This window comes from Macrotis lagotis, chromosome 4 (assembly GCF_037893015.1).
Source record: "Macrotis lagotis isolate mMagLag1 chromosome 4, bilby.v1.9.chrom.fasta, whole genome shotgun sequence".
NCBI classification, from domain to species: Eukaryota; Metazoa; Chordata; class Mammalia; order Peramelemorphia; family Peramelidae; genus Macrotis; species Macrotis lagotis.
In genome coordinates, this window is record NC_133661.1 from 69,091,215 (window position 1) to 69,109,039 (window position 17,825).

At 37.8% G+C, this 17,825-nt stretch overlaps 1 protein-coding gene across 1 annotated transcript in view; it reads left to right on the plus strand.

The window, feature by feature from the left end:
• Window positions 1-14,544: 14,544 nt before the first annotated feature.
• The window catches only part of LOC141519901 (protein GPR15LG-like), a 7,336-nt gene continuing 4,055 nt past the window's right edge, over window positions 14,545-17,825 (plus strand). Inside the window, exons 1-2 of the mRNA XM_074231865.1 lie at window positions 14,545-14,679; window positions 17,502-17,561. Of these exons, the coding sequence (XP_074087966.1) occupies window positions 14,610-14,679; window positions 17,502-17,561 (130 nt within the window). The 5' untranslated portion in view covers window positions 14,545-14,609. The remainder of the gene's footprint in view (window positions 14,680-17,501; window positions 17,562-17,825) is intronic.

A 17,825-nucleotide genomic window follows, 5' to 3' on the forward strand; every position in this document is an offset into this window, starting at 1 on the left:
AGCCATGGAAGACTCAGCAATGGGGAGAAGAATGTCAAGGAAGATTGAGATCAGGCAATGGCCAGCCTTTGTAAAAGAGAGTGTATGAAGGCAATTAGTTTAAAATGAGGAAAAAACCAGGAGTTATTCCAATAAACCAGAAGAGGTAATAATATCCTGACCAAGGTTGGTGCTGATAATAGTCATATGGAAAATAGAAAAGAGAGGTTGGATGTGAGCGATACTACAGTCAAAACTGACTAGATTTAATGAGATTAGATGTAGGGTGGAATAAAGGGAAGAAGCACAAGACTCCTGAGCTACTGGAAATGGCAATGTCATAAACAAATTTTTTTAGAGATAGATGGGGGAAAGACAGACTTTGACAGATAGTTAAGGTGTAATTAAAATAAAATCAATTTTTTTATTAAGGACCTACTATGAGAATTTTTTGACATTGGAAATCATACTCTACAGTCCTGAACAGCAGAATTAAAACTGCTTATAAAACTTAAAAGTCCAAAGGCATTTTCCTACTTATCCTATATCTACATTGTGTATAAGTGCCTGCCACTTGGATTTTTATGCCAAAGTCATTTGATTGTGAGTAAAAGGAAAACCAATTAATGTCAGCAATCTCCACAAAATACCCCATAAGGACAAAAAACATTTAATTTTCTATCAAACACACCAAGTTTCTTGGATTTTATTTGAATGCTTTGCAAAAGTGAAGGGGTGGGGAAGGTTGAGAATCTCTGTGAAACTGGTCTCATCATTACAGATCTTATGTGGACACACCTCTTAAGTGGAAAGCCCCCAGTGAGATAATTGCATCTCAAATCACTGTTGGACTGGCTGAGGGTGGTACCCCTCAACTCTTGTCAAGGCTTGTAAAATCCCAAAGAACCTTGGTTGGTGTGCCTTTGAATCCCTCTCAGAAAGCTGCTCCTGGTCACAGTCAAGGACCCACTTCATCTCAGTACCAAACAAGCATTTCTTCTCAATTGCTCTCCATTGGTTCCTCTAAAGATGTTCTTCACTTGACTGTTGAAGAACAAGAAAGAGGGGGAGTTTGCCTCGGGTCCTCGATTCTACCTCTTTTCTGGGAGGAAAGATCTCTAGTTATCTCTCAGGAAAAACTCTGGATTTGATAAAGTGACATGGCTTAGTGTATTATAATAGCGTACTAGACCCTGCTCAGTCATTTACTAACTCCAAAATCCTAGACAAGGCACCCAACTTCTCTCAACTACAATTTCATCTGGAAAATGGAAATAAAAACACCTATTCTCAGAGTTAATATATTAGATACTAATATATTAGATAATAAAACTGCAAATTTACAGTGCAACAAAAATGCAATTATTATCATCATTATTATTATAGAGACTGGAAAATGTATTGGTTTGGCAGTCAAGGGGACCTAGATTTAAATTTCAGTTTGACTCTTTACTGCCTTTGAAAATTGGGGTAAGTCACTTAAACTTTAGGGATCTTGGTCTCCTGTAAAATGTAGGGTGGGACTTTTTTCAAGGTCCCTTCCAGGCTTCAATCTGTAATATTATTCAATATTATTCAATTCAATGTTATTGAATCCAATATTCCTCTGGGAATTTCTAAGCTGTTTTTGTTGTCTTCCTGGATCCTCACTGATAGCTAGCTAGAAACCTAAGATGATTTCACATAATCCTTGGAACTGTCTTGGGATCCTACCTATCCAGGACTATATCCAGTCTTTATAATGGGGTCTTATTCTGCCTAATCTTCCATCATTCCTCTTGAGTCTTCTTCAGAAGCATCCCTTCTTACCAAAGTTAATTCCACACATCCTCCATGGCTATTCCTCAAGCATCCTGCACACTTTACAACTCATTCTCTTATCTATTCCAGCCTTCCTAGTCCACCCCAGTAACCAAAATGTACCCTATCAAACTACCATTATCACAGATTTCATCAGTGAAATAGAAAAACATTTATGGTGACAGTTGAACCAACCAAAAAAATGGCCCAAAAAATGAAGCCAAAGTGGGGGAAGACATTTTGGGTGCAAAAAAGGTTGATTTATTTCCATTTAGTCTTTGTAAAGTTGCAAAGTTAGTTTTTTTAATAACCGAAGTGATCACTTTCCATTCAAATTGTGCTGAAACTAACAGGAATTGCTGCTAATGTTTATTCTCACCTATCTCTGAATATTTTGAATCTTCTACAAAAGCCGGAGGGGGTTTTCTTCCCCTGGGTAATTTAAGAAGTTGATAGCTGCCTTGGAAATGATACAAGCAAATAGAATCATAACACAATTTCTCAACCTCTTCCTTTTATTCTTGTTACATAAATGGATCTTGATCAGGACTTAATCCTATCTGCTCTAGAAACAAATTTGTCATATGCTAGTGAACTCCTTAAGAGTCTGACAGCATGGAATAGTCATGAGAATGCTAGGCTTGGAGTTGAGATCTGGGTTCAAATTCTACCTTTCAGCTGTACCAGCTGGGTCCCTCTGGACAAGATTCTTTACCTCTGTGTATCTAAAGGAATTCTTTAGGGGGGGAGAGAGAGGATGGAGGCAGTAGTTCCCTAAAAAAGAGGCAAAAACCTCTCCTGCGCTTTCGTTAGGATATATAACTCCCAAGAAAGGATACTGCCTCCTCCAATGGAGTTGTCACCTTCACTCCAATTTATGATCAAAAATTAGAATGATCTATAACCCCAAGAGCTTAAAATGTCAGAGATCATATAGGTATTGTGTGTCAGATGAAAGACTTGAACCCAAGGCTTCCTGGCTTTGAGGGTGGCTCTCTAACCACTCTGCCATGTTGTCTTTCAAAGTTCTCTATTCTGAAACCACAGCTGCTGCTTTTGTATACAGGGGAGGACATTCTTCTGGCTCCATGACACTTTGTTTTTCCAATACCTTTTTACCTCTAGGGTCCAAACATAAAAACCATAATGGGAACTGCTTTTGGAAGAGAAGAGAGGGAGATTAGACTTCTGCTGTGTAAATATCTGGGGATAGATGGAGATTCTGTAGTTTTTTTCAAATCTCAGTTCTATTATAGGAGTACAATGAAGTCCGCTATTCTGAAGATGTCATTAGTCAATTTTTTTAGTAAAATAATCATCTGTCTGACTCTAGCATTACATACTGCTTAGTTATGTTAGTCATAAGTAGTTATTATTATAGTTTTGAGAATTCCAACTAAGTCAAAATGTATAATGAAGACCTACTAAACACAAAAATCTATTTTAGGTCCTGGAGCTACAATACATTCCTCAAAGAGCTTGAAATTTAATAAAGGAAAAAGACTCATCATGTAGGCTAATTCAATTAAACAAATACTTACTTACTGAGGCCCACCTTGTGCCAGGCAAGAAAGCAGGCAAACAGAGTGGGAAGAGAAAGGAAGAAAGCAGAGGGGGAAAAAAGAGGAAATGGGCAAAGAAATGGTTCAAAACTTCTTGTTGCAGCTGAATCAAACAAAAATATAATCAGGAAATGTTTTGCAAAATGATAAAAACAACATATGACATAGATTATGTTATTTGTGATTTTCTAAATTGATAAGCTACCCACAAGGATCCATTTTTATTTGAGTTTAACTTTCCTGATGTAATGGATCAAATGTTGGATTTCGGGTCAGGAAGATCTAATTTTAAATGCCTGGTTATGTGACTTTAGTAAAGTCATTTGAATTTTTGGTTACCTGGGGATTCTAGCCCAAATCCTGTAGCCATCATCCAGGGAAGCAACCTCTGTGGAGATGATCATGGAAAAAAGGAAAGAAACTGCTTCTTTAAGAGTTACAACCTCTGCCTCTTCAATAGGGAAAAAAAGTTCCCACTACCAGACTTCTGAGCACTGGAAAATAGTTCAAGGTGGCATTTTTCACTGTATCTAAAGGACCATGAGAGCTCTCCATCTGAAGACTCCTCCGTGTACTACCTCCCCCAATTAGAATGTGAAGTCTTTGAAAGAATCCTTGCTTTTCTGTTTTGTCCTTTGGCCCTTAGCACAGGATATATAGTAAGTGTTTAATGTATGTTTATTCATGTGTTCATTCAATTAGTCCCTTCATAGAATTTATCTACCAAGTCAAAGTTACTTCAATAATACTTGCACATCATCAGTGCCCAACCAATAATGAGACAAAGGATGGAAAAGAGGAAGCATCTGAAGTCGATAGACCTTTTTGAATGCCCCTAAAACTGATCAAAGAACCTCCCTTCACCTTATGGTTAACCAACGAGAAACTGTCCCTGAATGTTCATGCATGCTCCATGATCTGAGACCCTTCCCTTCCATGTCTGTGTTAAGCAAGGGACTTACAATCTAATAGGGGAGAGAACATAAAAAACAAATACATACGGGATAAATTGGAGATGATCTCACAATCTGTCTTCCTCTTTTTTTTTCCAAGGGAATGGGTGACTAACCCAAGGTCACACAGCTAGGTAATTATTAAAGTATCTGAAGCTAGATTTGAACTCAGGTCTTCCTGACTCCAGGGCCAGCACCTAGCTACCTCTGCTCTGTCTTTCTTAAGAGAGCTGCCACACTACTGACAAAAATCATGAATCTTTTAGAATATTTCCATTTGCACTGATCACTGAGGATACAAAAAAATACCTCCACAATCCCTGCTCTGAAGTTTTACTATCTAATGGGAAGGTCAAGCTACATAAAACGAAATGGGCAAAAGGAAAGAAATCTAGTAGATTCTGAAGAAGGAGAGATTATCTGGGTAAGGAAATGACAAGAGAAGGAAGAAGACTGACCTGAGCTCCAAAGACTCAATATAAAAAATTGCTAAAGTACTGATAGACAAAAATACCAGAGATTCCATTCAACAAACTTTTAGTAATCACCTATGTACTAGCCACTGAGCTAGATGTTGGGTATTCAAAAACAAAAAATAGAACAGTTCCTGACTTTTAAGTATCTTAAGGTTCTACTGGATGTCACTAAACCCCATGTAATCAATAGTAAATGAGTAGGAATAGATAATGAGCATTAAGAGCTAATGGAAGGAAGACATGGGAGCCCCTTCTGGCAGAACCATGATGACATGGAAGGGAAGGGCCATCAGATATTGGGGCAGGCACGAACATTCAGTGACAGCTTTTAACTGGCTAACCATAAGGTTGAGGGGAGGCTCTTTAATTAGTTAGCAGGTATCCAATGGAGAGATTATACTGAGTGTAAATGGAAGGGCTGTGAGGTCTTCTTACAGAGAGAGAGAGAGAGAGAGAGAGAGAGAGAGAGAGAGAGAGAGAGAGAGAGAGAGAGAGAGAAATGGAATCTCGTTGTCATTTTCATTTTTCATAGTGGAGAATCTGAGTCAAAAGAGTGAGCCTCATTAGACCTGGTAATACCCCAGCTCAGGGTTGTTGCTCAGAGGGACAAGGTGTGATCTTTGAGATTGACCTTCAAGATTGTAGCCTAGAAGCTGAACTAAATTTTGAGGTTAATCTGCCCTGGAACCCAAGATGGTGGAGAGAGAATTAGGTTCCCAGGATGTTAGGGGAGGTGCCTGTATGTTTGTTCTTGCTATATATGAAGTAAATATTATTTTGGGAAAGTCAATTGGTGTGAAGTTGTCAAATGGAACTAGAGTGCTAGTCACACTGACCCCTTAAAAGGGAGGGAACATAGCCAACGGGAGCTGAAACATGGTAAAGAAGGCAGATGTCCTCCAACCTGTGAGTTCTAAGGGAGAGATATAGCCTGCCTGGCCTTGAGAGGACAAGAGCATATTTGTTATAGAGGGATGATGCAAAAAATCAGGGAGATGTGGTTAATTCTTATTTTGCCTATGAGACCACTAACAGATGAGAAAACAAAATAAATCAATTTTTGCCTTTCTTTTTATCTCCAGCACTTCATACAGCCTCTGAAACACAGTCTAATGGTAGTTAGGTGGTACATTGGCTATAGCTAGACTGGACATCAGGAAGACTTGAATGAAAAACCTGCCTTAACACCTCTCAGACTGGCCAATATGACCAGAAAGCACAGTGATCATTGTTGGAAGGGTTATGGGAAATCTGGGACACTATTACACTGTTGGTGGAGCTGTGAACTCATCCAGCCTTTCTGGAGAGCAGTCAGGAACTACACACAAAGAGCAATAAAAAGTGCATACCCTTTGATCCAGCAATGCCACTACTGGGTCAATACCCTGAAGAGATGATGAAAAAGGGTAAAAACATCACTTGTACAAAAAGATTCACAGCAGCCGTGTTTGTGGTGGCAAAGAATTGGAAATCAAGTAAATGTCCTTCAACGGGGGAATGGCTTAGCAAACTGTGGCATATGTATGTCATGGAACACTGTTGTTCTATTAGAAACTAGGAGGGTCCAGAATTCAGGGAAGCCTGGAGGGATTTGCATTAACTGATGCTGAGTGAGATGAGCAGAACCAGAAAAACACTGTACACCCTAACAGCAACATGGGGGTGATGATCAACCTTGATGGACTCACTCATTCCATCAGTGCAACAATCAGGGACAATTTGGGGCTGTCTGTGATTGAGAACACCATCTGTATCCAGAGAAAAGAACTGTGGAGTTTGAACAAAGACTAAGGACTATTACCTTTAATTTAGAAAAAAACTGATTATCTTATTGTCTGATCTTGTTAACTCTTATACTTTGTTTCTTCTTTAAGGATATGATCTCTCTCTCATAACACTCAATTTGGATCAATGTATACCATAGAAACAATGTAAAGACTGGCAAATTTCCTTCTGTGGGGGGGGGGGAGGTAAGTAAGATTAAGAGAAAAATTGTAAAACTCAAAATGAATAGAATCTTTAAAAAAAAATCCTGCCTTAGACTCTGTGTGATCCTGGCAAGTCACTTAATCACTCAGACTCAGTTTCCTCATTTGCAAGAAGGGGATAACAGCACCTACCTCCCAGGTTGTTGTGAGGATCAAATGAAATAATATACTAACTTTGCAAACCTTATATTATATAAATGCTGGTTATTAGTAAGTGTTTAATAAATGATTGTTGACTTGCTCTGAAATTTTTTTTAAAAATCTGTAAATAAAGGAAGAGGAGCTGGCAAATGTGATTTTAAAAGGTGGGAATGCTAGGAAGGGATGATGATTGGGGAGCAGCCAAGGGAGGGATCATATCAGAAATCTAGATAAAGCAAAAGAGAAGAAGGAAAAATTTGCACAAAGACCTCAAGTTGGGGCAGGGAGAGCTACCCTGAACCCTTAGGCTCCTGACTGTTCCTCCAACTTTCACTTCCAATTTTAGACATTGAGATGTGATGCTGTGAATAGTCCCACGGGGTGGGGTGGAGAGAGTGATAGAAACTCTTCCCCGACTCTTGTATTTTGCCTTATGAACCCAACAAAAGCTCCATTAGTGAATATGTCACTACAGCTCCTACTGTGTCCTAACCATTGAAAGCTCTGCTGGTTCCAAGGGGCCAGAGGCAACTCACCCCCAACCCTTTCTTTCAGTAGAGGCTTTAATTAAATATTAGATCAGTCTTTGTGTCACAGATACCTTTGGCAGACTTTATGTCACAGACCCCATAGTCTCCTTCTCAGAATAATATCCTTAAATATATAAAAGAAAACAGAAGATTACAAAGGAAACCAATTTCATTGAAATAAAGATGAAATTGTTTTCCCTTCTCACTCAAGTTCATGGACTTCTGATTAAAAACTCTTGCATTAGAATAATGAAGAGATGGTACTTGGGTTCCAGGTACCTTATGAAATGAGGCACACTCTCCCCAGGTGAGTCAGTAATCTCAGTAGCACTTAGCAAGTGGAGAGGCCAAGTCGGCTAGTAGAACCTAAGCACCCAGATTTATGTGCTTGTCTAGAATTACCAATGGTTTTCCCTTCACATAAGCCCATGGAGTACTTCCCAGAATCTCAACAGCTCACCAAATACAGTTTGAGAACTGTTGGAGTAGAACTTTCAAATCTAAAATACTGTAATTGAATTAAATTTATAGGATGAGAGATTTAAAGCTGAATTGGACTATAATAATCACCTAATCCAACAACTCAAAGAGGAAGTTTAAAGAGAAGGAGACTGAGGCTCAAGCAGGTTAATTAATAATTTGTCCAGGGTCACACAACAGATAGAAAATATCAGAACCAAGATCCTTTTGAATTCAAACACCATTATATGAAGTTCCTTAACATATCATCAGGACTTCTTAACCTAGAATCTGTGAACTTAAAAAAAAAACCATTTGATTATATTTCAATTGCATTTTATCAGGTTACCAAAGAGGTCCAAGACACAAGGAAATTTAGACATTGTTAGATATTCTATCCTACCTAAAATGTAAGACACCCAGATCTCTCAATTTATATTCCTTTATTTTTCTCTAATATTCTTTTGTTTCCTATAAATACTTTTTAACACATCTTTATTATCTTTATAATTATCTTTAGATAATTAGGAATTAATTAACATTTGTCATTAAAGTAAGATTTGGGGAATTAGTTCAGTAACTTAATTAGTTCAGTAGCTTAACTTTCTTTTAAAATCAACATTTATTTCACACTCCATTTCATCTTTGACAGATCTGCTTCCTTACTGCCTTTTTTTCCTTTTTCTCCTAAGAGATTTCTAAAAACAAACAAAAAAAAAACCTCTTAACTTTATCATTTTGTTTTTTCCATTTTCTTTCCTGCTCTCCACCAACTCTGTCTTTCAATAATTCCAACGTTTATCTCATCCTTTGAGCTGCACAAAAGCATTTTAACCCTCCCCCCTTTTTTGGTGAGGTAATCAGGGTTAAGTGATTTGCCCAAGTAAGTGTCTGAGGTCATATTTGAACTCAAGTCCTCTGACTCCAGGGCTGCCTAGCTTCCCAAAGGATCTTAATCCTTAATGTATTTGTGCTCTTACCTGCCTTGCCTCATCAGCTCTTTATTCAAGAAATTCATAATAACCTCCCTGAGAGATATTTATTATGCTTTCAATTGATTAATTTATTAACATAATGTATCACTTTCCTTGTGATCTTGGGCAAGTCACTTAACCACCTTGGGACTCAGTTTTCCTCTTCTGTAAAATGAGAGATTAGATTACGTGACTTGAGCCCAGTTCTATATCTAGGATCTTAAATTTAGAAGAGAGGTACACATTTGAGAGAGAAGATAATGAGTATTATTTGTCCCTATCAATCTTATAGATTGACTAGATCAAAATGATTAATAGGCAATTGATGATTTTGGATCAGAACTTAGGAGAGAGATTATAGTTAGATACATAGATCTTGAAATCCACAATTCAAAAATAATAATCGAACCCTTATGAGCTGATGAGATCACCAAGACATTATAATAGAAATAGTGTGAGATATAGTACAGATATACAATGGGATATAATAATAATATAATAATAGTAATATTCAGATGGACTGGATGAAAATGTAGCTAGGTAGATGCAGAAATGGTTAAATGACCAGACTAAGAAAATCCAAAATGGCATTCCATAGGACTGTTTTCCCATTCAGAAAACGAAAGGGTGAGTCTAGGGTCAAAGATTTTAAGTTCCTTGAGAACAGTCTATCTTTTGCCTTTTTGTATATACCCTAGTGTTAAAAATAGTGCCTGGCAGGTGTTTAATGAATCTTTATAAATTAATTGATTGATATAGTCTTTCTGGCTTCCTACCAACTCTGCCTTCCAGTGTTTCAGCAATGAAATACATGAAAGCATCCCAGTTCTTGAATCACACAAAATCATATGTAAGTGTAAATAACTTGAATAAATAAAAGTATATGTTAAAGAGTCACAAAACAAAGTGTTCTATAATGTCTAAAGGAGAAAGTCATTATCATCAAGAAGGCTTCTTGAAAAAGGGAGCATTTGGGGCAGCTAGGTGGCACAGTGGATAGAGCACCAGCCCTGGAGTCAGGAGTACCTGAGTTCAAATCCAGCCTCAGACATTTACTAATTACCTAGCTGTGTGGCCTTGGGCAAGCCACTTAACCCCATTGCCTTGCCAAAAAAAAAAAACCATTAAGAAAAGGGGAGCATTTGGCCCTTTCAAGGATGATTAAGAAATCTAACCCACAGAAATAGGTAGGGAAGACATTTCTATATTAACTTGAGCAAAACAATGGGGACATGAGAGCCTAGTGAAGGCAAAGGCTGAAAACCATCCAGTTTGACTGTCATATTGAGTGAGTGGAGTGAAGCAATATAAGACTGGTAGAACCAAATTATGAAGGGCCTCGAATCTAAGGCAGACAAATCTTAATTTTATAAGGTATGTAACAAGGAAGCAATAAAGTATGATATAAATTGACTCAGAAAGGAGGAATAAAAAAGAATTAGAGATCAATACAAGATTATGAACATGGAAGGCAGGGTATGTATGATTCTAGTATAGTTAAAAATAGAAAATGTAGCTTTAGACATTTTGAATTACAGGTGTAAGTAAACATTCCCTATAGATGTTTTGCAGCTAGTTGGAAGTTGAGAAGTTGGAAGTTGAGAAAAAAAGACAGATATGATAATATTAATTTGAGATTCATCTGCAAAGATGTGGTAGTTGGAATGGAGGAATCAAATGATATTGCCAAGGGAGAGAACATAGGAAAAATTCAAGTATGTGTCCTTGGAGAATAATCATTTTAAGAGGTCAAAAAGAAAATGAGGGGTCAACCAAATCAAGGAGTAATTAGAAAGATTAGAAGAGAACCAGGAAATATGGTGTCTCTGAAGCTAAGGGAAGAGAGAAAATCCAGTATGAAAGAATAAAAAACTGAAAGAATATAACACTCATAAGTCAGGACTTGAGAAATTTTATAATTATCCACATAGATATTTGAAGTTGTGGGAATAGATAAGTTTATCAAGGAATATAGTTTACAGAAAGAGAAAGGATTCAGGTACAGAGCTTTGAGCAACTCTAATATTAATCAAATAGAATTAAAAAGTCTAGCCAATAGAGACAGAAAAGTAATGATCAAAGAGATGAGAGAAAGAAGTAAAGGCTAAAGAGACATAATTAGTAAAATAATCTTCCCCGGAGCAGGTCAATATCCATCTGACAACTAAAGTTTTATCCTTTCAATATGTTATGGTCATATCCATAATGTTTAACTCTCCATGGCCTCATTTTGGACTTTATTAGCAAAGATAACAAAGTGACTTGCCCTTTCCTTCCTCAGGTCTTTTATAGTTGAGGAAACTGAGGCAAACAGGATTAATTGACTTGCCCAGGGTCACACAGCTAGTAAGCATCTGGGACCAGATTTAAACTCAAGAAAATGAGTCTTCCTAATTCCAGACCCATCATTCTATTCACTATGCCATCTAACTGCCCTTATTCTTTCATAGTCCCATAGTCCCTTAATCTCCCTCTATTTTTGATTGATTAGTAATTCAGATGGACTGAATGAAAATGTAGCTAGGCAGATGCAGAAATGGTTAAATGACCAGACTCAGAAAATCCAAAATGGCATTCCATAGGATTGTTTTCCCATTTATAAAATGAAAGGGTGAGTCTAGGGTCAAAGTGCCCTCCTAGGTGGACAGACATTCTTATAAATTCCACAACTCATTTCCTACTTTCTTTTTCGACTTGCATATTCATTGTGATGTCAGACTGCCTAATCTATTTGAGATTAAATGCTTCTAAATAAGTTATCATTTTGATTAAGTCTTCTTCTATTACCTGCCCTATGCCAGGTGTAGGCATCATGTCCAAAAACCAGATCCAAGAATACAGAAGTGTATGACACTATCCCTCACCTAAGTAATTACCTTGAGAAACTGGTCACATGGACATGAAACAATAGCTATTCGAAATTGTGATAAATTGTGAATTGTAAATATTATGGGTTTAGAAAAGAGGATATCACCATAACCTTAGAGTAGTCAGAGAAACTATGGAGAAGGGGAAACTAAAAAAGTCTTCATATTGTTTATAAGTTACTAAAGCTAAGTTAAGACTTTAGGAGTATCCCATAATTTGAAGGATGAAATCTTTAGATAGAGAAGAAAAAATGAATACATTCCAAGTGAGGGGAGAGGTAAAAACAAAGAGAGAAAGGTATGGACTGAGCTCACACATGCAAGGGATAATGAGAAGAGAAAAACTGAATGGAATGTATGTAATGATAAGTAGAAAATGAGGCTTCAGAGCTAGGATGAGTCCAAATTATGAAGAGCCTCAAAAGCCAGGTAGAGACATTTGAATTCTCTAAGGAAATAAATCACTGGCATTGTCTTATACCAGGAAGCAACAGGATGAAAAAACTCAATCTGTTTGGCTTCAATGTACAAAATAACCATTGACTCGAGACTTCATTTAACTGACCTCACTATATCTGTCTTTGATCTTACTATGTTTGAAGTGTTTACAATAAACCTTAGGTAGAGTGTGACTCTGAAACTAACTCTTTGTACTAAATCCACATCAATAACTACTGGTTTCCTTGCTACACCCTTGAAAACAAACACCTATAAGACCATTGTGATATTACTTTGAGCAAGAAATGAATTTATTTTAAAAGGCAGAGTCAGAAAGATCTCACTATTGAGCTGCTTCCTGATTGAGCTTAAAGCGACATGTTTTCAATCAGTTAACAAGCATTTCTTAAGAGCTTATGATGTGCCAAAATCTGTGTTCCATATCAGAGATTTGTTCTTGTTCAGTTATGTTCAACTCCTCATGGCTCCATTTGAGATTTTCTTGGCAAAGATATTGGAGTGGTTGGCCACTTCCCTCTCCAGCTTAATTTTGCAGATGAATAACTGAGGAAAACAGAGTCACATAGCTAGCAGTTTTGAACTCGGGAAGATGAGTCTTTCTGACTTCAGACCCAACACTTTCCTGCACCACCTACCTGGAGTCATAGGATCATAGATGTCGAGTTTGAAGGGGATTCAGAAGCTGGCAAAATCCAACCCATTGGTTTTACAGTTGAGGAATTAGAGAGTAACCCCGTGCCCCAGATTCCACGACGGTAAACTTCAAAGTCAGAATATGAAACCAGACTTTAGAGCTATATTCTTTTTATTGGTTCAGTCTTTCAGACCTGGTAGATTTATCTTCTTTGAGCTTCAATTTCTTAATCTATTGAAGTAAAAGATAAGATTGAATTAGTTGATCTCTAGTCTCTTACAGCTCTAACATCCTTTGCCATTAGACATCAGTGATTCTTTTGGATTAAGGCATCAAATGCTCCTGATCGTCTCAGGATCGTTAGTATCACTTGGATGGCCAAATACATGACAAGATGTAAACTCACAATAATTCTGTGACCCTCCACCCTCCAAGGGGTTCATGATTCAGAGGTTATAAACCTCTGGACTGTGAGGTGGGGCAGATAGTAGAGAAGCCAGGATGGTGAAGGGCCATCTATATCAGGAAGAATTAGTTGAAGAAACTGAAAATTCTTAGAAAAAAAAAGATTGGATGGGGCAGAGCAGACATAATAACTGACTTGAAGTATGTGAAGGACTATGACATGAAAGAGAAATTAGACTTTCTGCTTGGCAGAACCAACCTCAGTGGGTGGAAGTTGCAAGAGGCTTATTATTGATGCCAGGAAAATCTTCCTAACAATTAGAACTTCACAAAAGTATAACAAGGAGCATAGAGAGACAGTGGGTTCTCCCTCCTTGGAAATCTCCAAGCTAAGGTTAGCTGTGTTTTACATATTGTTTTCTTCCATTAAAATGTATATTCCTTGAGGGTAAGGACTGTTGTTGAGATTTGTTTTGAGGGAAGATGTTCTTTTTTGCTTCCTTCCTTCCTTCCTTCCTTCCTTCCTTTTCTTCCTTTCTTTTCTTCCTTCCTTCCTCCCTTCCTTCCTCCTTTGTTCCTTCTTCCTTCCTTCCTTCCTTCCTTCCTTCCCTCCCTCCCTCTTTCCTTTCTTCCTTCCATTTCCCAGTACTTAATACAATCTCTGGAACATAATAAGATTCTAATAAAGGCTTCTTGATTAATTATCATATTATATTCTAATTCTCATATTATAGCAGGCATTTCTTTTGGAATGGGTTGAACTAGATACTGAAACCCTTACAGTCCCTTCCAACTCACAAATTCTGTGCTTCTGTGAACAGTCTATTAGATTTCCCATATCAACTGACCCATAGGAAGTTCACTCCAAGACCATAGTCCTTTAAGGTCTCTATAAAGCATGCGGAACAAAAAATTCTTTGCTGCCTGTGAACTTACTGAAAGAATTTATTATCCTTTCAGCAATCTTTGTATCTCTTTATCTAACCATCTAGGTCATAAGTAAGAGAATCTCCACTTGCTTGACTATAATTGATACTAAAGTTCAGCCCTGACATATTCAATGTCCTCATGCAGAAATGACCACCTTTCCACCTCAGGTTTGGTCTTGGTTGTGTTCTACTCCCTCCCAAGTCTGGCATTTCCCAACATCCTGAGCCAGTTTCACCTGAAGTCTCTGAGATGTGTCTGCATAATATGGACCAGATTTTCCTCTATCCAACTGGAACTTTCTCTTCTGGGAGGAGTTGATTTTCCCCTCAGGGAAAATACAAAGGGCACTTCCACACCCAAACACACCAAGTCTGCTGGTATTTAAAGGCTGATGAATGTTGCCTGCTAATCTATAGGGTTGCATAGACTGATAGCACCTGAAATCCGGAAAAATGAAATTCCTCACCCTCTCCAACCTCCTGTATATCCTGTTCCTGAGTTTGTTGGTCTTCTCTACAGAAGGTATGGCCTTACTCTGAGAAACTGGGTGGCAAGGCTTTAATTTCTTTTTCAGCTTAGCCTGTTTTTGAGCCAAGGCATAACTAGGGTGGGACAACTGGAGCTTTGTCCCAAATTTAGAGGCTGCCAAAGTTATAGCACTTGTCGTCTTCAAGAATAATTAGTTGAATTGTGCGATGACCGATGATGGATTTGCTCAACTCAGCAAGACAATAATCAAAGACAATTCTAAAGGACCTGTGGTGGAAAATACCATCCCAGAGAAGGAACTATATATAGAGTCTGAATACAGACTAAAGCCTATTATTTTCAATTTTTTCAATTTATTTTGTTTTATGGTTATTTTCCCCTCTCATGGTTTCTTTTTCCTTTTTGCTAACTTCTTTCATAACATGATTAATATGGAAATGTGTTTAACAGTGATACATATATATAACCTGTATTAGATTACTATCTGACAACAGGAAGTGGGAGGGAAGAAGAAAATTTGAAACACAAAACCTTATATAAAAAAAATTTTTGAAAATTATCTTTGCATGTTGTTAGAAAAAAAATGAAAAATAATAGGGGCAGCTAGGTAGCACAGTAGATAAAGCACCAGACCCAGAATTAGGAGGACCTGAGTTCAAATCTGATTTCAGATACTGAATAATTTCCTCGCTGTGTGATCTTGGGCAAGTCACTTAACCCCATTGCCTTGTAAAAAATAACAATAATGGGGGCAGCTAGGTGGCGCAGTGGATAAAGCACTGGCCCTGGAGTCAGGAGTACCTGGGTTCAAATCCGGTCTCAGACACTTAATAATTACCTAGCTGTGTGGCCTTGGGCAAGCCACTTAACCCCATTGCCTTGCAAAATCTAAATAAATAAATAACAATAACAATAATAACAACAATGATAGGTTGAAATAGAAAGTTATCAGATGGTAGATGGGGATTTTTGAGGGTAGGGATTGTCATTTGCCTCATTTTGTATCTTTAGTCCTTAACATTATGACTGACACACAGTAGGTACATAATAACTATTTATTAATTGATTTTTTGATTGATCCTTCACCTAACTCTGTCCTTTCCCACTTCCTGCCAGCCCTACCATCATTTAGACCAGCCTCCCCAGCAATGGGTAAAAGACCACTACATCCCACCTTCTCTCCATTCCTTGGTCCCTGATGGCAATGTCCTTTACAAAGGCTGGATGGTGTCCAGTTCAACACTACACCACTTGTCTGAAAGTAAATCATGAAGTTTGAACCTGGTGGGGTTCATGGACCTTACTCTGGGTACAAAAATTCTCTGTTAGATTTATGGGTTCAGGGAAACACCTAGACCATTCCATAGAGATTTCCAAAGGCAAGCACACAAATGGGTTAGGCTTTGAACCTATTGAATTATAAGAGTTTAGCAATATTTATATGTTTTTTCCCCTGAAGCTTCTAAGCATCTACCAAATCCTTAATCTTAGGCATCACTTAGATTTCTATCTAAGAAATATCACAAACTTCCAAAGAAAAAAAGACTTGGGAAGACAATAAATGAACAATAAGAAATTGTCTGACTTGTCCAGGGTAAAGTTATTGCTTCCAGACTCTGGGAGTCCTTTGAAAATGAGATATTTGGAACTTTGTCTATAGAGATTGAAATTTCATTATCTCTCTTTGATCTGAGGAGCTGGATGTCTGGATTCCAAAGTCTGATCCCAGTCTGGTCCTCAGTCTGAGTCAACCTAGAATGAATGATATGATGTCAAGATTTTGTTTCTTTTTTGTTTTTGTCCATGTTGTTGTGATAACATTGGTATAATAGGGGGCTTCAGGTAAGGAAGCTTCCTCTAACAATTTAGCTTAATGAGCTATCTGAGGCAGCAAGAGGTTAAATGATCTACCCAAAGTCCTATAGGCAGGTCTTTCTGTCTCTGAGGTCAACTATTTCACCACCATACTACCAATCCACTGTCTAGAAAATGCTTTTACTTAAATCCTGTGTCTATGAAATTCAGTCCTGGAAATGTAATAGTATATTGTGTGCACAGAAGGCTCCCAAGCTTGTCCACATAGAGAATGAATGAGCTTATTATCATCATCATCTCCATTCCTGAAAAAGGAAATGAAAAGGAAAATGTGTTTGACTCCTAGCTCATTGCTTTCACATATATGTTTAAAAGTTAAGAATTTATCATGAGAGGTCAAGGGAAGAGGAAGACGTTGTGGCCTCTTGCTGCCTTCCAGAAAAGAGGACAGTGGAAAACCCAGCTTTTTCTAAGTTTATTCTTTAATGCTTAAGGGAGCCAAGAGTAACAGGAGAGGGAAGGAGAGAAAATTAATTCCAGGGCCCTGCAAATTTTCATTGTCAATGAGTGAGAATTTCTTTAAACCTTCCAACAAAAGATAGCAGAAATGATAGCTCTCAGTGATCTCTGCCTCCATCTTCTATACTAAAAAGTTCATATTATTATTATTAGTTTTTACTTATAAGCTCTTCTTTTTTGTTTACTTAATCAAATGCCATTTTTGTTATTTAACTTAAAATGCTCCATCTCTCCAAATGGATGTTAAGTTCCTCACAATCTGGCACTTGGTGTAGTGGAGACAATGTAGTAGACAGAACTGTGGATTTAGAGGTGGAAATAACCTGGTTCCAATCTTGCCTTAGACATTTACTAGCTATGCAACCTTGGGAAGATGATTTAACCTCTCTGAGCTAAGGCCTCAAACCCCATGCTTAGGTTTCGCCATTTAACTCAACATGAGCAAATGTACTTGTGTGTGCACAGAGGTGTAACAGTCATATAATAACATACTGGAAATGGTTTTCTCTGTGTCTCCACAGGGGCAAGACACCGGCAATCCAAGAAAGCTCTTCTCTGCTGCCAGGTCAAGAGTTTGAAAGGTAATCAATTCAACCTCTTTCTTTGGGGCTACCAGAAGTCTAGTATGATATTATTTCCAGGACCTATAAACCAATCATTCTGATTGAAAAGGAGGGGGGGCAGTAAGGCTATACATAGCTCCAAAGATTCCCCTTTAGATTTAGGAAGCTACAAAACTTTATTTCCTGCTTGCAACCCCATGGTCACCAGAGGAAAGGGGAAAGGGGAGGGACAGGGAGAGGAGTGGTGTAGTAGTAAGAGCATTAGATTTGCTCATCAGAAGT